General features: G+C 35.0%; 5 protein-coding genes across 17 annotated transcripts; 3 read left to right on the plus strand and 2 right to left on the minus strand.

Moving 5' to 3' along the window:
* The first annotated feature begins 49 nt into the window (after window positions 1-49).
* On the plus strand, window positions 50-2,988 carry Rbp1 (RNA-binding protein 1). Of its 6 annotated transcripts, none has more exons than XM_018018480.2 (3): window positions 50-210; window positions 758-1,090; window positions 1,747-2,637. In XM_018018480.2, the coding sequence occupies exons 2-3, from the start codon at window positions 762-764 to the stop codon at window positions 1,835-1,837; spliced, it is 420 nt and encodes a 139-aa protein (XP_017873969.1). In that variant the 5' UTR covers window positions 50-210; window positions 758-761; the 3' UTR covers window positions 1,838-2,637. The 6 variants fall into 6 exon arrangements, with proteins under 6 accessions (XP_017873969.1, XP_017873968.1, XP_089332752.1 ...); XM_018018479.2 differs by having other exon boundaries at window positions 56-245; XM_089476626.1 differs by lacking the exon at window positions 50-210 and adding an exon at window positions 282-305.
* Window positions 2,989-3,524: 536 nt separating this feature from the next.
* Art1 (arginine methyltransferase 1) lies at window positions 3,525-5,983 on the minus strand. Its single transcript, XM_018000455.2, has 5 exons — window positions 5,844-5,983; window positions 5,346-5,770; window positions 4,954-5,283; window positions 4,497-4,726; window positions 3,525-4,435 (listed from the first exon to the last, which is right to left on the minus strand). Exons 2-5 carry the CDS (start codon window positions 5,346-5,348, stop codon window positions 3,814-3,816), a joined length of 1,185 nt encoding a protein of 394 aa, XP_017855944.1. The 5' UTR covers window positions 5,349-5,770; window positions 5,844-5,983; the 3' UTR covers window positions 3,525-3,813.
* A 29-nt stretch (window positions 5,984-6,012) lies between these two features.
* Window positions 6,013-8,500, plus strand: Mcm5 (Minichromosome maintenance 5). The gene is made up of 4 exons (XM_018000454.2): window positions 6,013-6,167; window positions 6,229-7,339; window positions 7,408-8,229; window positions 8,297-8,500. Exons 1-4 carry the CDS (start codon window positions 6,013-6,015, stop codon window positions 8,411-8,413), a joined length of 2,205 nt encoding a protein of 734 aa, XP_017855943.1. The 3' UTR covers window positions 8,414-8,500.
* LOC108619227 (uncharacterized) lies at window positions 6,282-23,139 on the minus strand. Of its 8 annotated transcripts, none has more exons than XM_089476599.1 (15): window positions 22,841-23,139; window positions 21,476-21,640; window positions 19,995-20,299; window positions 19,863-19,932; window positions 19,172-19,683; window positions 19,043-19,112; window positions 18,098-18,786; window positions 17,981-18,032; window positions 17,718-17,882; window positions 16,000-16,959; window positions 15,871-15,906; window positions 15,305-15,351; window positions 13,758-15,246; window positions 12,436-13,701; window positions 6,282-11,874 (listed from the first exon to the last, which is right to left on the minus strand). In XM_089476599.1, the coding sequence occupies exons 2-15, from the start codon at window positions 21,534-21,536 to the stop codon at window positions 11,828-11,830; spliced, it is 5,769 nt and encodes a 1,922-aa protein (XP_089332725.1). In that variant the 5' UTR covers window positions 21,537-21,640; window positions 22,841-23,139; the 3' UTR covers window positions 6,282-11,827. The 8 variants fall into 8 exon arrangements, with proteins under 8 accessions (XP_089332725.1, XP_089332727.1, XP_089332726.1 ...); XM_089476601.1 differs by lacking the exon at window positions 22,841-23,139 and adding an exon at window positions 22,671-22,769; XM_089476600.1 differs by lacking the exon at window positions 22,841-23,139 and adding an exon at window positions 22,563-22,704.
* Window positions 10,355-10,994, plus strand: LOC108609312 (uncharacterized). Its single transcript, XM_018001074.2, has one exon. The coding sequence runs from the start codon at window positions 10,355-10,357 to the stop codon at window positions 10,805-10,807; it is 453 nt and encodes a 150-aa protein (XP_017856563.1). The 3' UTR covers window positions 10,808-10,994.
* Window positions 23,140-23,692: the final 553 nt, after the last annotated feature.

A 23,692-nucleotide genomic window follows, 5' to 3' on the forward strand; every position in this document is an offset into this window, starting at 1 on the left:
GAGGGCTGCAATTATACATGATCTTCATGTGAAATTCATATAACAATTACAATTCTCTATAAGAATACTTACGTAAAAGAAAAAACGAAGTTGCTTATATATTTAAAACACACAGTAAAAACTATTTTATAATATTGCAAAATTAGTAAATTTTTTATTATTATCTACGGTCACACTAATAGTGACAGTCTGGCATCTTGGCTGAAAATTGTATGTTATTTTTCGTGATTTTTAATTGTTGATTGGTGAGAAACTTACCATAGTATCGTGATTAAAACACATTTACTTAGTCTAATTACAATACTGTACATATACATATGTATACAGATATCCCATTTAAAATAAAAACCTTATCTGCTACACTTGGTAGCCATTCTTTTGTAAACTACATATATGTACATATGTACATGTACATATATTGTGTTTATGGACCTATGTAGTTCGTTTTTGTGATTATTATTATTTTATCTTGTTTTATATTACCTAATTCAAATGTATATCTATAAAACTACTGCAGTGTGTTACAAGTACCTATATGGTCTTATTCTTGTCTTTAAATAATTTTAAAATATGTACATATAGATACATATGTACATATGTGCTCGAAGGCATCAATTATTTTGACATACATATCAAATTGAGTACTGAATTTCTCTAAATTAGGCATATTATGAATTGATCTAGTACCCTATGTGTGATAAGTACTTTTTGCTGTTGCTAATTTAACTATTTGCATTTATATTTTTTTTTAATCAAGCAATATGACGCGTTATCGTGAATGGGATTTGGCCTGTAAAGTGTATGTTGGAAACTTAGGATCATCGGCATCAAAATATGAGATCGAGAATGCCTTTAGCAAATATGGTCCATTGAAAAACGTATGGATAGCACGCAATCCTCCTGGCTTTGCATTCGTTGAGTTCGAAGATCGAAGGGACGCGGAGGATGCTACCCGAGCACTAGATGGAACGCGTTGTTGTGGCACTCGAATCCGTGTAGAAATGTCTTCCGGACGTTCCCGTGATCGATCTCGGCGTGGCGCTGCTGAAGGTAGTTCCAGTAGTCGAGGACGCAGTGGAGGACGACTTAGGTAAATTATTGTCAAATTGTATTTAATAGGACACAAATAATAGTCCTATTAATATCAATCTGCCTATTAAATATTTTTGTTCAAGATGCTATCAAAGTATATATCTTTATAAAATTACTTGAACAAAAAGTATTGAACTCATTACATCCTATATAATTATGAACATTTTGTGCAAATACTTATATTAATAAGCATGATATGTATATAAATTTTTAATCGCGAAGTCGAGCTCAATTGAAATTATTAATGTTTCTAATAATATAAATCACTTAGCTTTTTAACGTGGGCTTTGAACGATGACAAATGTTTAAGCAAAACAAAAGTACTCAGACTGACTAGTTTCACATTTTAATATCTGTTTCCAATATTCATATGAATTTAAAATTGATATCCCTTGCTATTTGATATATACATGTTTCATAAATTTCCTAATTTTCAACCTTGCATCGCAGTGACCACGTTTATCTGAATTTTTATATACATAGTTGCATAGAAAGCCGATCATGCTTTAAAGTTTAAACAGAAGATTTGCGGAAGGTTCGGGGTATACCCTAGCTCGGTACTTCCGACTAGTGCACTTAAATAATTAGTTTGATTTTGTATTGTTATGACGTCGAGTAGTTGTTAAAATATTGCTAAAGTCGACATTCTTACAGGCTCAATCCTTCTACTCTTCAACTACCTCCTCCTTCAGCAACAAGAACAACAAAAACATCTTTGCGATTCTTCAAATCTTCTCTACCATAATGTTCACAAGCACAAAATCAACCAACAAATGATCGCCGATCCAGAACTTCCGATGTCTATATAAAACAAAATTTTTGAAATCATCAGTATATCAGCACAACAACAGAAACACGCTACCCATAATAGATGATACTTCAATTATTAATTCTAATTGCTTTTCATTCATCTGCCACATTAGACGATTTATTAGCATTATTTTAACGTAAAAAAGCCTTTTTATCATAAATTATCAATAGTTAGGGATTAAGAAGTCTAAGACGAAGCTTAGGACAATGTGATATATATCTATAACTGTGGTAAATTATAATTACTAAGTGTATACATTTACTTAAATTAGGTATTGAAAATAAAAAATGATATCGGTAATGATATTTGAAAATCTTAACTAAATTGGATTACTTATGACATATACGTTAGTTTGCAATGATGTTAATAAGGATAGATACGCTAAGTAACTTAGAGATAGGAAAGTATTACAGATTCATAATATAATTTTAATTATATTTTTCTGTAAGGTATCTCTCGTAATATAGACCTAAGAAGTGCGGCTTTTTAGCATAAAATTCTTGAATGGGTATAGTTCAATCTATTAAAAATCGTCTGCTTGCTCAGTTCATATATATGCATAAAATCTTTTTAGCTAGTTTATTTAATTTGAGGAAGCCTTAAAACACAAAGAAATCGGCAGATATGTGCCACAATGACGATTCTATCCAAATATCAATATTAACACATCTTACATTTGTAAATATGTAATAGACCCATATGTAAATAATATTTTGGCAATTGTTTTAAAATAATCCACTACTCAGATATGGAATTTAAAAATTATCAAATCTACACATCGCAATGGTTCAAAAATGTAGGTGACCTAGTTTTGCAAATATACACATATTGCTTAGATCTGGTTAAAAGTATGAAAAAGATTTTGAGAAATTGAAATGTCTTGATTATTCGGCTTGCCGTCGAGTACATTGAAACTTATTCAATGTTTTATAAACTAACTATATGTGGGCATTTTTCAGATCTCGTTCACCAAGGCGTTCCCGGACACCTCGAAGTTTTTCTAGAGACAGGAGAACTCGCTCAGAATCACGTGAACGATATTGAAAATGATGAAATAAATTATTTTAAATAATACATTCACATAATTACATATATTCCGTAAAATTGTACCTTTCTAAATTTAAATTATGGTCATTTTTATCCTTGTCCCCAAAAACGACACTTAAATGATTGCAATAAATATTTTTAATATGAAAAAAAAAAAAAACGTACTAGCATAATATTTTTTATGGGAAAACTGATTTTTTTAAATACAAAAATTCAACACAAAGCTATTTTCGAGTAACTTCTATAATTTGGGTAGTATAAACCTTAAATCCTATCGGGTATCATAATTTTTTACACCTATAATGGTTGAACCTATAAGAGGATATTACGCTTAAGGATGGCGTAACGATATCGTATAATTTGTAATATCCAACTATAAGATAAGAGACACATGTATGCTAAACGTGATATGTTTTAGCTCATGATTTACATGAATATGTAATCCAAATTATCATTCTTCAGCTTCAACAGTGAATTGAAATGCTAACATTTAATGCAGAAAGAAACTACTCAGAACCTTATTTCATTTTGTAAATGCATATACAAAATTGTTGATAAATAAAACTAGAAAAAGTCCAGTAAAATTGTGTGGATACCGCACACTTTATTTTGTTTTCGTGTGAGACCTAATGTGCCACTGTACAAATGTCTTAGAAGTATTCTTGAATCATAATTTAAACAGGCGCACTTGTAAAAATATAATGTATACTAAAAAGGTACACTTTAAACTTAGTAGAAGACGCAACACAAATTCGTTGCACATTTCGCACTGGATTATATCTTACGTCTAGTCATCTTGTTTTAATTCCCTCTGGCTTAAGAAGGCAGCAGCTCTAAGTCCGCATAAATAACATGGCGTGAATTTAACGCATACGGTATGTATTTGACTCCTGGATTTCAGATAGCTCGCCCTTGAAGTTGATGTCGATGACAAAGTCCAAGTCCCGATTGTTCCGTTCGTTTGGTTTCATTTGAAACGTTCCATTGATCTCTTCATTTTTTTTGGCAGTTATGTGATCATCCAAATAGAAGACAGTCTGCTTCCAATGTGTATATGTGGAATCAGGGGATGTGCTGAACCCAAGTCGTTTGTGACATTTGGTAAACTCAATATTGAAGTATGTGACCAAAGCTTGGACAAAATCATTGCGCTTGATGGTAAGGTTGAATTTCGAAGAAAAGTTCAAATCGGATTTTTGCACTGTGTACAAATCAACCTCTTTCACCATGCACGCAGTAGAAACTACTTGCTTTGGATCGACAACATCAACAAGTGGTTCGGTAACAGCCACCTTCCGTATACAGCTCATATCAAAGCCATACACATCGTCCCACCAATTGATCTTCTCGTCTTTATACTGGCGATCTTCGATAGCTGTGATGTAAAGTGTACCCCTATCTGGGAACATCATGCCATTGGGCTTTAACCATTTATCGCGAGCATACAACACCGTATCCAGCATGGACTCATAAAAGAGGCAGTACCTGTAGTTGACAATAGAGCCATTATAAATAACAGTTCATATGAGTTTACCATTAAACATACCCCATCCATTCCGAAATAATAATGTCAACTTTTTCGATTCCATTCGGAAGCTCGATTTCCTCGATTTTACCCTTGACTACAGTAATAATATCTTGTAAATTGTTGTCGATTATCACTTGTCGAGCGAACTCTATAATGTTGGAACAGTCTACGGCAATGACATTGGCAGCGCCAGCCTTAGCAGCAAACATGGAGAGTATGCCAGTACCACATCCAACATCCAAAACAGTCTGCAAATAATTTTATGTTTAAGCGGCTAAGAAGTGCACATATTCAAGTTTCCACCATATATATACATATATATATATATATACATATATATATATATATATATATATATATATATATATATATATATATATATATATATATATATATATATATATATATATGTTTGTTTTTTTTCTGAAATCCAAGTAACTATTTCATGATGCATACAGCAATTTTAATACTTTACCTTTCCTTGGAAAAGATGTTTGTTGTGGTACATTGCGTTGCGGTATGTGACAGTCCTGACCTCATCTTTAAGCATTTCCTCGTGGATTCCGAAATGGGCATATGAGTCAAAGTAATAGTCTCTTGAAGTCATCTCATCTGCGTTGCCAGTCGCTTCGCCATCGCCAGGAGATCCTTTACCTACACCACCAGCACCACCGCCACTGCCGGCGGTGCTGTGGGCAAGTTTCTTTAATACATTGTTCGTGTTGGCAATTCCGACAGTTGCGAGACTTGCACCGGGCGCGCTCTCAAGCTCAGCGCTTGACTCCATTGCTATATCTGTTGAGGACTGTAAGTAATACAATAAAATCAGTTCAGTCATCATTTTGCTACTCAGTATATTCTACTTACCATTTTTTTAAAGCTTTATTTAGCCTGATTTGTGTAAGTTAATCGAAATTAAGCAATGTATCAGACACCGGACTACTTCCCTCCAAACACACGCGAAAAAGTGCTACCAAGCAGCTTAATTTTAGGGATGTTGAATGCTTATCGATATTTTCATACAAAAGCGATACACATGTGGTATGTGTTTGGTATATCGATATAAATGAATTAAAATAGATATAGAACTGCCTGATTTACAATCTTGAATGAAACGATCAAGCAATCGCAATATCTATTTTCTTCTGTTTATTTTCCGGTTGGTAGAGCTAATTTTTCTGTTAATATTATTATACAAGTTTTCCTTTAACCGCGCTAACAAAGCTTAGCCACGATATATTTACGATTTTTTGAGAACTGGAAAAATTTTCTTCCCTAGGAATTCCAAAAACCTTGAATTAAAATTTAATATGAAGAATAGATTTCATTAATTAAATTGCTAAAATTATTAAAATCCATTAATACCTTTGAAAATTATAATCGAAATAGCAATGATGTGGACAGTTGATAGCACGATTGTTAGATATCGATTATACGCATTGTTTTGGCGGCAATAATCAGCTTCACGTTGTGAATAAGGCGGCGTTTGCAGAATTAATTTGATTGGTTTTCATTAAACTTGTTTATTCTCACAATGGAAGGCTTCGACGATGCTGGTGTGTTTTTCTCAGACAATTTTGGGAACGATCATAACCCAGACGGAGCCCAAATTAATTTACAAGCTGTGAAAAAGAAATATAAAGAATTCATTCGTACATTCAACGAAGATAATTTTTATTACAAATATCGGTAACTATCATCTCACAAAGAATGCGTATCAAACTATTAATTTGCGATTCAATTCATTCAGAGATAATTTAAAGCGAAACTATCTAAATGGACGCTACTTTTTGGAAATTGAAATGGAGGATGTGGTGGGCTTCGATGAGACGCTTGCCGACAAATTGAACAAGCAGCCAACTGAACATTTGCAGATCTTCGAAGAAGCTGCACGTGAGGTAGCTGATGAAATAACAGCACCTCGACCCGAACATGAAGAGCAAATGCATGACATTCAAATACTGTTGATGTCTAGTGCCCATCCGACAAATATTCGTGAATTAAAGTCAGACAGCGTATCACGTTTGGTCAAAATCGCTGGCATAATTGTTGCAGCCTCCGGCATTCAGGCAAAGGCAACCCGGATGTCGATTATGTGTCGGTCGTGCAGTACCGTAATTCCAAACTTAAAAGTGAATCCAGGACTTGAAGGTTATGCACTGCCACGCAAATGCACTACCGAACAGGCTGGCAGGCCGAAGTGTCCATTGGATCCCTTCTTTATAATGCCAGACAAATGTAAGTGCGTTGATTTTCAAACGCTTAAACTGCAAGAGCTGCCAGATTTTGTGCCACAAGGCGAAATTCCACGTCATTTGCAATTGTTTTGCGATCGCTCACTATGCGAACGAGTCGTGCCTGGCAATCGAGTGCTTATACAGGGTATTTATTCCATACGTAAGGTTGGAAAGCCGTCGCGTCAGGATGGTCGTGAAAAGGCTGTGCTCGGAGTTCGTGCTCCATACATGCGCGTAGTCGGCATAACTGTCGATGCTGAGGGAGCTGGTGCAGTGTCTCGTTATACTAACATAACTACTGAAGAAGAAGAAAACTTCCGACGCTTTGCTGTTTCGCCAGATATATATGATCGCCTGTCGAAATCTTTGGCCCCTAGCATTTTTGGTTCCAGTGACATTAAGAAGGCCATTACGTGCATGCTCTTTGGTGGATCGCGAAAACGTCTTCCGGACGGTCTTTGCCGCCGTGGCGATATAAATGTATTACTCTTGGGAGATCCGGGCACTGCCAAGTCTCAGCTCCTGAAATTCGTTGAAAAAGTTGCGCCCATTGGAGTTTACACGTCCGGTAAGGGGTCTAGTGCAGCTGGTCTCACAGCTTCGGTTATGAAGGATCCGCATACGGTATGAAACTTATCAGAATGGTTTGCCTTAAGAGGTTTCACTTATTTATATCTATGTCTGATTCATAGCGTAATTTCGTTATGGAAGGTGGCGCTATGGTCCTCGCTGATGGTGGCGTAGTTTGTATAGATGAATTCGACAAAATGCGCGAAGACGATCGCGTTGCTATCCACGAAGCAATGGAACAGCAAACCATTTCGATTGCAAAAGCCGGTATTACAACCACACTCAATTCACGTTGCTCAGTGCTTGCGGCTGCCAACTCAATATTTGGGCGTTGGGATGATACAAAAGGCGAAGAAAACATTGATTTCATGCCAACGATTCTGTCACGTTTTGACATGATATTTATTGTGAAGGATGTACACGACGAGGCTCGAGACATCACTTTGGCGAAGCATATAATAAATGTGCATCTGAGCTCGAACAAATCAGCACCCTCCGATCCTGCAGAAGGTGAAATTTCTTTGTCCATGTTCAAAAAATATATCCATTATTGTCGCACACATTGCGGCCCGCGACTAAGTGAAGCGGCTGGAGAAAAACTAAAAAGTCGTTATGTTCTAATGCGAAGTGGCGCTGGGCAGCAGGAGAAGTCTGCAGATAAACGGCATTGTATTCCAATTACAGTGCGGCAGCTGGAAGCTATCATCCGAATTTCAGAATCATTGGCGAAAATGCGTTTGTTGCCGTTTGCTACGGATGAGCATGTAAATGAAGCACTTCGACTATTTCAAGTATCTACGCTTGATGCTGCTATGACTGGTAGCCTAGCTGGAGCGGAGGGATTCACCACTGAGGAAGATCAGGACACACTGAACCGTATAGAAAAGCAACTCAAACGACGATTTGCTATCGGATCTCAGGTTTCTGAGCAAAATATTTTGCAGGTAATAATTCGTAGCGGATCGTCTCAATAAAATTTAAATAACATATTATGTATTTCGTAATCCTTAGGACTTTTTACGCCAAAAGTATGAGGAACGAACTGTAATGAAAGTTATTCATACGATGATTCGCCGAGGAGAACTTCAACATAGGATGCAACGGAAGATGCTATATCGAATTTGCTGAACAAGTACAAGTCTTGATTTATTAATATGGAACCTATTTAATATATTTTGAAAATCTTTAATAAAATGATCAATATTCCAAGTTGAATCCAAGTAGAAAACTTAAACACCGTACATAAGGCAGTTAAACCTAAAATAAAAAATTCAACAAAAAGGTCAAAGTTTATGGAGATACCAGCTATTCCAAAAATTAAAAGTTTTTTACGAATGCTGTGAGAAATTCTCAATTTATATTATATAATCCGTTAATATATTAGCGGCTATTACAGCTAAAGACTTGGGTTTTTAATTGTACTTGTATTGGGCAGAGCCAGTTGCAAATGTCAAGGTTAAAAAAATATCTTCTATTCTGCTTTGTTAGAATACATTCGCCACTGTATTAAAATATAAATTTCCGGTATGATGAAATGAGATTTACTTTGTTCATGCAAATATAATAATCTATGTCTGTGCATGTGTATATGTCATAAATGCATATTTTATATACCTATGCTCGGGTTTTGATTCCGGCTAGTGAAAGAGCAATTGCTTCGTTTATGAATGAGTAATAACGGTCAGCAGGAAAGTAATGAATTTCGGTAAGAGAACTGATCTCATTGAAAAAAAACGAGTGTATATATTTCATTTGTGATCATAAATAATACGCGGGAGTCAGACCTACCAAATACTAAGAACATAAAAAATACATAAATAAATAATAAAATAAAAATATATATGTAGTACATATTATGTACATATACAATTCTAGCAATTTATAAAATGACTTTAGTACGTAGCGATATTCAGAAAAATACAATGATAAATCATAGGTACCCTACTTAAATTCCAAACTCACTGAAAATTTGAGTTCTAAGTATTATTAGTTTTGTACTCATATAAATCAACGATTCGAATCATGACAGACTAGACTAGGTATATAAGTCAAAGATAAGTTTGTGTCCTATACCCAGTAGCTTTTTCTATTTCCATTAAATCGATTAAGGTCGATATAAATCGGTATACAGTAACGTTTAAATAGAATCTTTTAAATGGTCCACAATGTGGAATTCTAGCAAGCAAACAAGCAAAAATAAAATGGTATGAAATGAGTCGAAAATACAGAGCATACGAGACGTGAACTGATGATATATAGAACACATATCTTCAATTGCATTTTTCAATTAAAATATGAATAAATAAAGAATAGAACGCAAAGAATATATGATATCAACTGCACAATACCGAAACGTAATGTGCTTGAACGAACATAAATAAGCAACGGATATAAATTCAATAAACTATTTATTCCCTGTGGGAACAGAGTACAATCATTAACGTCATAAACATCCGCGACTTTTCAATTTTCAATTTTCAAAAGAGCAAGATACACAGAGATCTGGCTACGTACTATTGGACATACATAGATTCAAATACGCAAATTCACGAATACAATAAAATACATATATGTAGAAAACATGCTCAGCACATATATGCATATGAATGTTGGACGGACGAGCACATATACATATGTACATTCAATATTTACATACAAGCGTATATACACAAGCGTAATTGTACGTATGTGTTTAGGTTTGTGTATACAATGTACACAAATATAAAAGATACAAATACGTAACACATCAGGGGCAGGGGCGGCATGTGAGGTAGGTACGAGAGCATAAACGATGAGTGGGGCCTTTTGTTTTGTGAATGGAAAAATTAAATGAAAATTCTCGGTGCACAGCAGCCAATTCCGTTATATATACGTCAGTACATTTGTAGCTCTCGTAAGAGTCAGTTCAAACAGATGCCAGACGAATAGAGAAATAGAGAACTATTGTGTGAATCAGCTACTTCACATAGAAGTTTTGTATTTCCTCTGATTGTAGATGAGAGCACCGCCTTAACTTAATTGCCTGGAAAATCAAAATACCGTTCTGCTTCAGTTGTGCTGCTAAAGATCATGTACATATATCCGAGCTCGCCCGAATCCGAGTCATCTTTGAAATCCGAGGAAAACGCAGCCACCAAAATACAAGCTGGTTTTCGTGGCTATCGTGTGAGGAAACAGCTATACCGTATATCCAAATCGAATAGTTCTCGCAACATCGGCCAACGCTTCGGCAATCATCATCAGCCATCGAGTGGTGTTCTACGTCAGCAACGTCAGCAGTGCTCGCACACATACGATACCATGGAAGATAATCAGAAACAGATTCCTAAGGTTAATGACGTCTCCGCCCTGTCGGACGTCAACTCAGTCGAGGCGCGCTCGGCTATAAAAATTCAAGCAGGATTCCGAGGGTTCCTCGTGCGAAAGAAGCAGAAAATAGCAACAGATGCAGCAGTCAAAATACAGTCAAGCTTTCGTGGATTCAAGGCACGCAAGGAAGCTGAAAAAATGAAGCAGTCGTAAATTCTGGACCACGCTCTTCCGTATACACTCATAGCTCGTAGCGTGTGTAATGTAAATTAATTTCTTTATATAATGCATACATTCGAGTTCTGCGTGTGGCAGCATGCTATAACATTTTGTACATAGAAAGTAGCACTAGATTATTGTAATGAGTTAAACAAAATAAATAGAAACATACTTGCGTTAAGTAACAGTGCTTTCATATGTACTTAGTACATTCAGCTACTTTTAACGTGTTTGGTGGTCACACAAACAATTATTGCAAATATAAATAGATTAATTATCGAAACTTTTCATGCCTTATATAGTATAGAGTACGTCCATATATTATATCCATTTCAAGCAACAAAATATTATTGTTAGTGTGGTTAAGTGATCTAACTAATGTTTTAAAAAATCAAACATATGAATACATACATACACAGTCACATACATCAATATACATATATATATATATAATATAATATATATGTACATGTGTGTTTATTTGCAAATTTGTATACAGAAATGATGTGCGGTATTTATATTTATCTATTTGCATTTGTGTATGAGTAGAATGTTATTGCATACGTGCCCAAACGTTAAGGTATGTTTTTTTAAGAAACCTCTATCATAGAAGCAGGGTTTTTTATTAATACGAGGATTATTTTCTTGACTTTAATAGAACTCAGATTTGGATTTATCTACATATCATGATATAATTATATTTCATATAGCAAATCCTTGATAAAAGCATTTCACGAAATTTCTTGATATGTGTAATTATTAAGTAGTAGTAATGGATCTTATCCCTAATAATATACGTAATATACATCATATAATATATATAATAATATACATAATATACAATAACAATTAAAATTAACAAGTGAGAAAGCAATTGCTATTTCAATAATTCCCCGCGTCGTTTTGCTAACACAAGAAACAACACATGCACATACGTACGCACACAGATCGTGATTATAACATTGAAATGCATGCATGCCAAAGCACAAGTCTCTATTATTTGAAATATGGGTTTTACAAATTGGTGTTTGTAAGGGTGAATAAGCGGGTGGAGGCCAGTTCTGAAAAATACATATGAAACTATATTTAAAATTTGGCGACTGTAGCTCCAAAGATATAGCAGATGCAATTTTATTACTGATTTTATTACTAATGATTTTATCGATCAAAAATAACGGGATTGTTGGAGATAAACTCGATATCCTCGCTATATATACGGACATTTAAATACAATTTTAAGTCTCTAGCTCTTATATCTTCTGATTTAGACGCGTTTATATATACGGACAGACTGACTGACACACGTACAGGGATAAATCGACTCAGCTCGTCGTCCTGATCAATAATATGCATACTTCATAGAGTCAGTCACGCCTCTTTCTGTTTGTTACATACGTTTTCACAAAAACATTATATTCTGTTTTTCTATTTCTAATGGGCTCAGCGTATAACAATATGGTCCGATTATATAAAAACCAACATTTATAGTTTTGAGTATATATTTATTCTTCTACTGTTATTAGATACTACTATTAGATAACTTTAATCAATTGACATCCATAAGTATAATATAAAATGTACAAAAGTATTATAATGTTAATGGTATAATGTTAATGGCTTACCTTTGTTTGGCGACGGAATCGTCTCAATAGGTTTCTTTGACTGGTTATCGGAGATGCAATCGGTATTTTCATTCTCGGGGGAAGAATTCGAATCATTTTGCAAAGCGTCCCCGCGCTGAAGCATTTGCCGTTTGGCTGCCAAGGTGCTTTCCAGACTGGAGCCATTTGTAAGACCCAGTGGCTGGTGTTTGGGCTTCTTAGTATGCAATCGATATGCTGTTTGAATTTTCTTAGCAGCTTCCTCTTCAATGAAGCGTTCCAGTGATTCGCTTATAGCATCATTCCCGAAAGATGCCTTGGTTTCCTGGGTAGATGACTTAGTGCCTGCACTGGCTCGTCGCAATCGTCGCCTAGTTAGAAATCCCCGGGCGCCTGCCTGTATCTTAGCAGCAGCGGAAACAATTGTCGATTCGGTTTCTGTAGATGTGTCCATGGCATCTGCCATTGCAGTGTCTATATGAAAGTCATCCTTCATGATCTTATTCGGGTCACAGTAATCAGAGTCCGCTTCCGACAAGGAATATGCCATCATCTTTTTGCGAATGTTTTCAGACGTTTCGTCGTCCAAACAGAAACTGCTGCTGCCCTTGGAGCCATCGATAGCATTCTCATTTTCATCGTCAATATATTTAACTGAATCGTTAATTATCACGGACTTAAAAATAGCTTTTGGATCGTCACCGGCTATCGTGTAATGCCGAGATAGCTGGGATCGTGCAATTTCCGGATCATTCGCCATAGCCCTGTCTTCATCAGCATTTCCAAATATAACAGACTCGCTTTGAGCTGAGCTCTCCCGAGTTTCATCTCGTTGCAGGCGCTTATATATTATATCACCATCCTCAGTATCTAGTGAGTTCTGGCCTTGCAAATCGCTCATTGGCTGAACGAGAGGCTCATCAAATACGGAATCCCTAATATTACAATTCTCCTTCTCTTGTTTCTCTCGTATTTCTGAAGATCGTCGCCGGGACATTTTCTCAATGATCTGATCCGCTTTTGATAATTTTAGAGCTGCGCTATCCAGAGTATCCAACTCACTTTCCGATTCATTGAGATGCTGCAGTTTGTCTTCTTTTATATTTTCTGACCCATCGTTGTCTGATGTATCCTCGGCCAGATTAGAGAGTGACACCGTTCTTTTAACACATTGAATCTCATGTACTTCTTCAATCCCCCTATTGTGCTCTCGGTTGTCAGTATGATAAGAGAATTGGATCTCTTGCCTTATAAACTCGTTCAGCAATTCCCGCATTGTGGCACCCTCTGGTAAATTAAAAATTTTAATTTAAATGTAAGTATGTTAAGAGAACGTATATTACCTGTGGAGGCTCGGTCAATATACGAACTCTTCATAGCCCCTACATCCTCAACAAAATCGAACACTTCATCATTTGCTAAACCTGCTAAATTATTAGAATCTCCATTATCAGTTTCAAATACTTTACTTGAATATAAGTCATTAACAATGTTGTCGATATCAGTAGCCAGTTCAAGTGAGCCATTGCTTTGAGCATCCAAATTACTTAATTCGATATGTGAATTGTGGTCGGGCTCAGGTGTGGGTGATTCTATCTTGTCATCTGTGGTAGCAACGAGTGATTCAACCGCAGCTGGAACGCTCGAAGCACTTGACAATAGTGATATAGGTTGCGACCCTACAAACCATTCGGGTTTCGATCGTTTCTTGCGTCTAATATAATCACGGAAAGTATTTTGGATTCTAATTGCAGCCACAATTTCAGATACCGTATATATTGCACTTTCCTGAGTCACAATCTGGGGTGCCTTCTGTGTAGCTTTTCGTGACAAAAACATTCGAAATGATTTCTGAATTTTAATAACTGCATGAATTGGATTAAGTGTAGTTTTCGAATCAGCTAACATTTCATTATCTTCAGTCTTACTGTCTTTAAGGCCGTTTACTTCGTCACACTCATCTCGTGATTTACGAATTTTGTAGGCTCTATAAGCCCTCTTTATAATGTTAGCGCTATTCGTTAGTTGTATATTATCAGTAGTAGAGCAAAGATTTTGACCGTCAAGCTTATTTGGTCTATTTTGATTTTGTTTATTGTTATCATGGCTATCGGGAATTGGTTCATTTTTAATCTTACTTGTAATATCTTCTTTTTCTTTGAAGCCAGTTTGAAAATTAGCAACAGATTTATCCGTATCCACTTTCAGCTCAGTACTTACTTCATTTTCGTTCAGTTCTTGGATTGTTTGTAGCTTTGGAGTAATAAATTCCTGGTAACTTAGTTCAATTACAGAATCATCTAAGTTTTCTTCATCCAAAGAGATCTTGCTATTATTACATTTTGTACTATTTTTCTTGATACTATACTCTGATTGCCTTAAGAACTTTTTTGGTATCTTAAAACTTGTTCTATCATCGTTGCCATCGAATGAAATAAAATAGCAAATAGATTGTTTCGGCTTGGCTGGGTCATTGTTTTCATCTTGCGCTCCATTTATGTAACTTGGAGATCGCTCAATATTCTTAGATGACTTTATTTCTTCTAAGAGCGCATTTTGTTGGTCAGACTCTTTAGCATTACTGGATTCATTTGTATTCATATTCAACTCATTTGGTTCAGTGTAAACTTCATACCACGAGCCTTCGTCGGTCGAGTTCTTAAATGATTTTAGCTGTAATTCAGCAATTGGCGTCTGCACTAATCGGTTCGATGTATGATTTGATAATTGTTTATCCTTAACGTTGGACATTTTTTTAATTTTTTGTGATGCCGTCTTACTGATTTGGGAGCCAATTAATTGATTACTCAAAGGCAACGAAGATTTGTTCTGCTAATGTTAAGGACAAATTATAGAATCATATATTTTCTTTAGTCTTACCACTATTTACATCAGAAATAAGATCTTCGTTTTTCGATCCATCGCTTGGTTCGTTAGCTGTTTTGAAATAATATGTTACAAATTAGTGTGTCTTGTATTCATAAAATCTTAATTATGTATCGTATACTTAATATTCTGAAACATCGAAAAAAGATTGCAAGATTAATTTCTTAAAATGTAAAAATATAAGCCCATCTAAATTTACTATCTAATTGACACATCTTATATTCAATAGATTAAAAACCTGAATAGACGATTAGATCTAGTTAGATCTTTGTTTTGTGCAATGTCTGGCTGTGAGGTTGTATAAACGGTTGGTATTGAAGCTTGAATCTTTTTTTTTTTTTCAGGCTTTCTTAGTAAAGTGTTTTCGAAGTCAATGTCAATATTCCTCTATTGATCAGCCTGATAATCAAATCGGTCGATTGAGTCAAGGTACTTTGTAGTTGTAAACCCCCAAATAAAGCTCTTGTTTTAATTTACAGTTTTCCCCTTACAGTGCAGATATGCCTTTTCAAACATACCATTCACTAATTGCGGCAATGTAATAATATTATGTTATTATCATATACTTACATATTACTTTCATAGGTCCATTATCGCTTGTATTATCTTCAAAAATTCGATGGTCCAAATTGCATTAAAAAAAAATAAATAAAATAATGAATATATATATATAATTGTGTTTCTTTAAATGAGCATTACCTAAACTCTTGAGGTTTTCGTTCATCTTTTCAGCATTCTCATTATGATTTATTGAATCAATCTCAGATTTTAAAGATTCCGTCTTATTTGCTTCAATTTCCCCATCAGACGGTGCAATATTTTGCTCAACTTGTATGCCCCCAGGCTCCAGTAAGCTGTTTACAGCATTCTGCGCAGTTTTCTCGTCTTTAGATGAAATGTTAACAACTGGGTCTGCCTCAGACTGAGTTAATGAATTTTTATCCATAGAAACATCTTTGTAATTCAACATCCCGGTGTCCATTCCTGTTAACTTTCGTTGTGTATCTTCAGGCTCCTGTAATGGTATTGAATCTTCCTTTTCATTTTCTGTTTTTAAATCGATCTCATCAAAGCTTTCTTTTTTCACCACTTTTGGTATTATGTTAATATTCGTTCCTCCGGGTTCATTTGAATCTTCATTAGAACTGGGTGGATTGATTTCTGTATCTGGTTTTTGATCATTTTCAATAAAATTATCAACTATTTCATCTATTTTCTCGGTAACGATATTATCAGGGACAGTTATCTGCGCATCCTTTTCTGTGCTCGGTGCTAGACAATGATCATTTTGATTACTGTTCTGTTCTTCTGACATATTCACAGAACTTGATGTTTCTACAATCTCATCTACTGTTTTTTTAGGAGGCTTGTTATCACTGTTATCAATCTCTGAAGGTTTCTGGAACTCAATTACGGTTAAGTCGTCTGCACTTGTAGTGCTCTCAGTAATACTTTGACATTCAATTATATTTAAGTCTGAGCTTTCCGTTATGTTTCCATCCTGGGTTTCAAGTAAAGCAATTTTACTTGGCGGCACAATGTTTAACTCATAATCATCTTCGGTAGGAAGGACACTATGAATAATAATTGATGTTCCAAGATCGTCAAAAAGTTTTTCATTGAATTCCGAATTAGATAAAGTATCCGCGATATCCGACGCTGTAAAGATGCCAATTATTTAATGGTGCACATTAGATATAACAACTAAAGGTACTACCGCAATACAGAAGTGCATAATTAGGAGATACTTTGTTCCTGTGCTGCTATACTATTGCTATACTGCTATACTATTCTATTACTATTTCTATTAAGCTATTATGCTATACTATTTCTATTAAGCATATTCAAATAAAAACACAACTTTACGGTTCAATAACAATTTGTTCCAATCACATACAAATATTAATTTTAAGCAGAGCCCACTTTTCTGTAATTTTAAATGCCTTATACAAAATGTAAAATATTCATAAACTACGTATTCATAGCAGGAACTATCATTAAAAGTTGAAATAATTAATGAAAAATAATGCAGTGTGAGAATTTACTTGTTGAATAATTTCGTTTGTTGTCGGACAATCTTTATGAAAAAATATGATAAACTTGTACTGCCTATGGTATACACGAGTCTAAAGTCTCTACCTCTTATAGCTTCTGAGATCGACGCACTCATACGGACGGGCGGACGGACGGACAGAGGGACAGACGGACGGGCAGACGGACAGGGGTATATCGACTCAGCTCGTCGTCCTGATCAAGACTATATATACTTTCTGAGGTCTGCGATGATTCCTTCTGCCCGTTACATACTTTTCACAAAACTGATTTCCCATTTTCAATGGGTTCATGGTATAAAACGACCAATATTATCTAATTTTAAAACATACTTAACTGTATCAAATGTATAATTGATTACGTACTGTTATTTTCGGAAAGAGCATCGTTGTTAGTACTCTTCGCTTGATTATGCAGATTTTTTAAAACTGTCTGGAGGCTATTTACTTCAATTGAATACTGGATGTCTGAAGTTGGTTTATTGGGAGAAATGGGGTCATTCCCGTCATCCATATTTTTCGTGTCACTATCTTTTTTTATGTAAATTTATAAAATATTTATATACATATATATAAAAATGCAATATTATTAAACATGTATATAAACAAATATGTTCTTCTCAATTTACCTGATGCAGTTTCGGTAATAGAATTTTTGTTGTCACCGTTTAGTTGGGGATTCTAAGGAGGTGAATTTGTATAATAAGTTTAGTTTTCTCCTTTGTATTGAGGATTGATTAGTTTACCTGATCTCCTATGTCGTCATTAGCGCTCTCCAGGCTTTGAGTATTTTTAGTCTCTGTCGATTCATTCTGGCAATAGTCTGGGGCAGCACTGCTTATATTAGTTATCTTATTTTGATCGAGCCTTTGCTCTTGGTCTACAATATCTGTGGTAATTGTAGACGCCGATTTTTTCTTCTCGTACTCTTGAGATTCCAATCTTTCTTGGATACTTGATTTGGTCAAAGACTCTTCTTTCAGGATATTGCTTGGATTGGATTTAATATCCTTGGTTTCCTTTACAGTACTTTGAGTTATAGCATCAGTTGGTATTTCTGAATTTTGCTTATCAATGGGGCTTAAGGAGTTTGAAGGCTCGAGTGTTTTGATATTCTCGTATTCTGTGGATTCCAAACTTTCTTGGAAACTTGATTTGGTCAAGGATTCTTCTACAATTATATTGCCTGGATCGACTTTACTTTCCTCGGTTTTTTCATTTTCATTTACAGTATTTTCAGTAACAGCATCGGAATTAATTTTATCACTGCCATTATTAATTTGGGAGTTGGTAATAGCATCGGAATTAATCTCATTATTAACAGTAAGAATTTGGGAGTCCACTGGAATTTCAGCAACCGTAGTAAGTTTATTTATATTTTCATCTACTGTATCATTTACTTGATTAGTGCTAGGATTATTATTGATGATATCGTCTGAAAACAAGTAATCAATTTTAACATCAATATTAAACATCAATAAATAACTATTAATTAAAAGTCAAAATGTTCGATCTGATTGCCTTTCTAATAGTCATTGCTAATGCACAAATGCTAATCAAACGAAAATGCAAAAGAACTAATAGTAAATACCTAAACTAGTATAATCCAAAACGAACGTATTGTGCCAAATGTATGAGCGAGTATTTTGCTTCATTTGAAATTATTTTTCTTTTTTTTTTCAGAAATTTACCTGTTATCTGATTTATGAGATTCTCGTTGTCTTTCTCAACTGATTTTAGCGTAGGCGAAATTGGATGATTCTAAAACAAATATTTACCCATTAATGTTTTTTATCTTACAATTGTTTTTGATTTTTTACCTGATTTGCTGATTTATCATAATTGGACTCCAAGCTAGCATGTTTCGTGGCTTTTGATGACAAATCCGCAGACCTTTCTTCCAATGTCGTGATTATACTATCTAAAGGCTTTTGATCAACGTTTTGTTCTAGATCTAAAATATCTGTGCTCAGAAGGCTTGTTTTAAGAGATTCTGATGAAGCTTTCAATTCAGTTGTAATTTTGGAAACCAACTCCATATCGCTCCCACTGGGACTGCGGATCTTTTCAGACTCTGGCAAGGACTCCAAGCTTTGTATTTTGGAACTTGATTCAGGGATTGATTCTTTTGTAACATTGTTGGATGTAATTACATTGTGGTCCTCAACTCCATCCATTTCAATAGTTTGCGCGCTCTCAAAAATTCGATTGTCATCGTTGAGGCTTTCACTTTTTATTATCGAACTCTTTTTAAATTCGTCAGTTTTAAGCAAATGCTTCTCACTATGTTCTGAAAATTGGGTTTCGTTCCTATTCTCGTCATCAAAAAGGTCTTAAGTAAAACAAATAAAAACATGTGGTGAAATCGACTTAATATTCAGAAATTAGTAAGGCCCATAAATAAACAGCTTTTAGCTATTTGAACTTGTTCTATACTTATAGAAATCTCCACAGTATTTATTATAAACTGAAAATAAGGATATAGAGACACATTTATCAAATTGATGTTACCTGCATGAGTAGTGGCGACATTCTCGCTGTTGCTACCAGATGATGAAACTGCTGTTGTAGTGGCTGAATTCTGGATAATATAATTTCAGTGTTTACATTTTTTTCACTAAGATTGTATGCTTTGCTCTTTACCTGATTGCCTAGGTCACTTGTTGTTTCCAACGATAATATCTCATTTGTAAACTGTATTGTATTTGCTTGATGTTGTTCAGGCTCTAAAATATCTATGTTTAATGGGTTTGTACTTTCTTCTATTGAAATGTTTTTAATGTTTTCATCATGTCCGATTTTTTCAAGTTGCAAGTTCTTTGAAATATCATCGTCTGTAGTAGATTTTTCCAACTCATCGCAGGTCTTTGTCCCAAAATGTTTGTCTATATGTTTGTCTTCAGTTTCATTCAGTTCTGTTTCATTAAAGTTGTCATTTTTATTTTTGGCTGAAAAATATATTTATATATTATTAATTTACGCTGTCATTGGGCGTAAATTAATAATTCTTTGCCATGACCCATATAGAAGCATCCAAAAATAATACATAATATATAATCGGTGATTCCCAATTAATAAACGTTCATAACAACAGACAGACAATTAGATAAAAGTAGAGGCAAATTATTTTCACTTCAACGGGTATAAAATATAACAAGTAAGAAAGCTCTAGTCGAGACTGCTCGACTACGAGATCCCCTGAACCCTTGGAGCAATAGATATTTTAATAATTTTTCGCGTCTTTCAGCTTACACAAGAAACACGCACACACACACACGCACGTTCGCACACACAGGCATACATACACACACACGCATACAGACACAAACGCATACACACACTCACATACACACACACATACACAAACACATACACAAACACATATACACACAAGCACCCACGCATAAACACGCATGGGCTGCAGTGTGCGCTTACTATAAGAACTTAATTGCTTAATAACATTTTTCGTGGACGTACGATCTTCATGAAAATTTAAGATTATGATTATAACATGGATATGCATGTAATTGCCAAAGCACAAGTCTCTAGTATTTGAAATACGCTTTTTACAAAAATGAGGGTGAGGTAGTCAATTTAAGGGTGGGGGTAAATTTTAACAAAAACCGAAATTGTATAAATTGCATATGAGCATACATAAAAAATTTGGAGACTCTAGCAATAAAGGTGTAGAAGATATAATTTTATAACTGGTTTTCGATAAGGTTTTTTATCGATAAAAAAAGATCGGAATGAGTTATCGATTTTTAATGATAAACTTGATATGCGCGCTGTAATTACGGACATTTAAAAAAAAATTTGAAGTCTCTAGCTCTTATATCTTCTGAAATCGACGCGTTCATACATACGGACAGACGGACAGACGGACAGACGGACGGACGGACGGACGGACAGACGGACAGACGGACAGACGGACAGACAGACGGACAGGGCCAAATCAACTCAGCTCGTCGCCCTGATCAAGAATATATATACTTTGTGGGGTCTGCCACGCCTCCTTCTGCCTGTTACATACATTTCAACAAAACCATTATACCCTGATTTCCCATTGAAAATGGGTTCAGGGTATAAAAATAAAAAAATAAAACAACAACAAAATTGTTTACCTTCTCCACTATGATTTGCTGATTTTGTATTTGTTTTTATCGAATCTATCCCAAATATCATCTTTCGGTTTGTGTTATCGTTCTCAACTTCTTCATCTTCCTTGATAGTTTGTTGATGGACGCCCTCTTCATTAGTGCTCCCAAAATCATGTTCACCTGCTGACTCTGTTGAAAGAAGAGCAGTAGAGGCGGACGTATAAGATGCTGCTTCGGAAGCATTGTCATTCATGTCATCGCATTGATCGAGGTCAGCATTTATATGTCTTTTGCCTCTTCGCGCCCTAACCATCCTGCGAAATGCTCTTTGAATGACGAATGCTGCTGTTGTCATGGAAATATTATTATCAGGAGTAGAATCCTTAGATTTGGTTAACGCCTGCTTTTTCGAATTTTTCTTTCTGAAATATTCTCGCATGTATCGTTGTATAATAAGTGTGGCCTTCATATATTTTACAGAAGCGTAACGTCCTTCATTTGTTTGTTTCGTTTCCGCGGAGACTTTGGATCGTTTTTTGATTATTAAACGGCGAAATTGTCTTTGAATTATTAAAATGGCATTTAAGACTTCTTGGCTTCCATAAATATCTGCAGATTTTGAAGTAACCTTAACTTGACTTGACTTTTCTGCTTTTTGTTTCAAATATTGTCGAAAATATTTCTGAATGATGTACACAGCTTTTATGTACTGGTCGTTTTTATGGAACTTTTCGATTTGTTGATCCACATCAGGGGTATCGTTTTGTATCACTTCTGGTCTCCCACCCGTCGAGCTGAGAATACGTCCACATTCACATTTAGTGACCTTACGTGCCGGCGACTTGCTCTCATTTTTTTCCACAAACTTTTCATAAGCTGTATACTGAATATTTCCCAGTTTCGATGACGAAGCTTGAAGATTTTTAAAATAATCTATTGCGAATAGAACTAAATATTGGGGATTCTCTCTCAGGACGGCTTTGATGAACTGTTTGATTACTTCGGTCAGATTTTCAGGAATTATATGAAATGCAAGGGACAATGGTATTTGCTGTCGGATGCGGTTTTTCATGATGGTTTCGTAACTTTGTTGGGATTCGTATTTCATCACCTTTCGCTGAATTTTTCTTGTACCCGCTAGGTTCTCAAAATAATCTACTGAGAATTTGTATAGATCTTTGGGTTTTTCGCGTAAAACTTCCTTAGTATAGGTTTTTACCAGATCTCTAAGACCGTCCGGAACTCTTGGTAAATTAGTTACAGCCATATCAATAATTTCTTCGCACTTTGCAAAACGTTCACAACTGTTGTTGAATCAATACTGAGAGAGAATTTCGGCTCTTGTAGCTGAAAACCTTAAAGTGCTTCGTTCACCGTTTCCATGCTTACCAAAAGGCAGCCACAACAGTTAAGACTTCTTGCGTCAGAAAGTAGAGCTGACTCACTTCAAAATAGAGAATATAACACATTTAGTTATTTGATTGAATTCAAGGAAAATTCTCACTATGGAATAACATAAGTGTATAATTAGTGGATAAGTTAATTCAGCACCCGATTTGTAGGTATTAGAGAATGCGACAATATACCCTGTTGTTTTCTCAATTTCTTTAGCCGTCTTCGCAGTCGGCCGTATAAAATTATATATTATTCGTTAGCGCTTCAAGAAATGAGGAAATCGATATTACCAATTTAGCACGCACTCGATAAGCATGATAAGAAAAATGAATGACACGAATAAAATTAGAGCATGAATTGAACTCTTTAATATTTGATTCCTCTAATTTGACACATATATGAATCATAAGTATTCAAACTGTAGAGATGTTCAACATCAAGATGAAAGTCTTTACTTCGACCTCTAAGAGTTGATGGAATCTCTATCAGATTCGAGCTCACACATCATCTATTTATTTATTTTTTTTTTTTATGTGCTCCATGCATCGCTTCCAACTTCCAACTTCGCTGCCTTTAAAGTTAGCCCAGCAGCAGCGCTTGGGATACCTGAACTATGGACAGTTATAATAGAATTAAAAAAGGAATAACTTCTTTTTCAAAAAATGATACTAACAATTTATTTATCTAGATTTCATGTTAAATTTGCATAGAACATTTAAACGTAAACACTCAATTCGAATTAACTATTATCGATTAATATAAATGGATATGAGTTATCGAACAAATTATAAACTCATACTGCGTATGGTATACATTTTAAATTTGTAGTCCCTTGATTCCATAATT

Source organism: Drosophila arizonae, chromosome 2 (genome assembly GCF_054131065.1).
Source record: "Drosophila arizonae isolate 15081-1271.41 chromosome 2, UAZ_ARI_1.0, whole genome shotgun sequence".
NCBI lineage: Eukaryota > Metazoa > Arthropoda > Insecta > Diptera > Drosophilidae > Drosophila > Drosophila arizonae.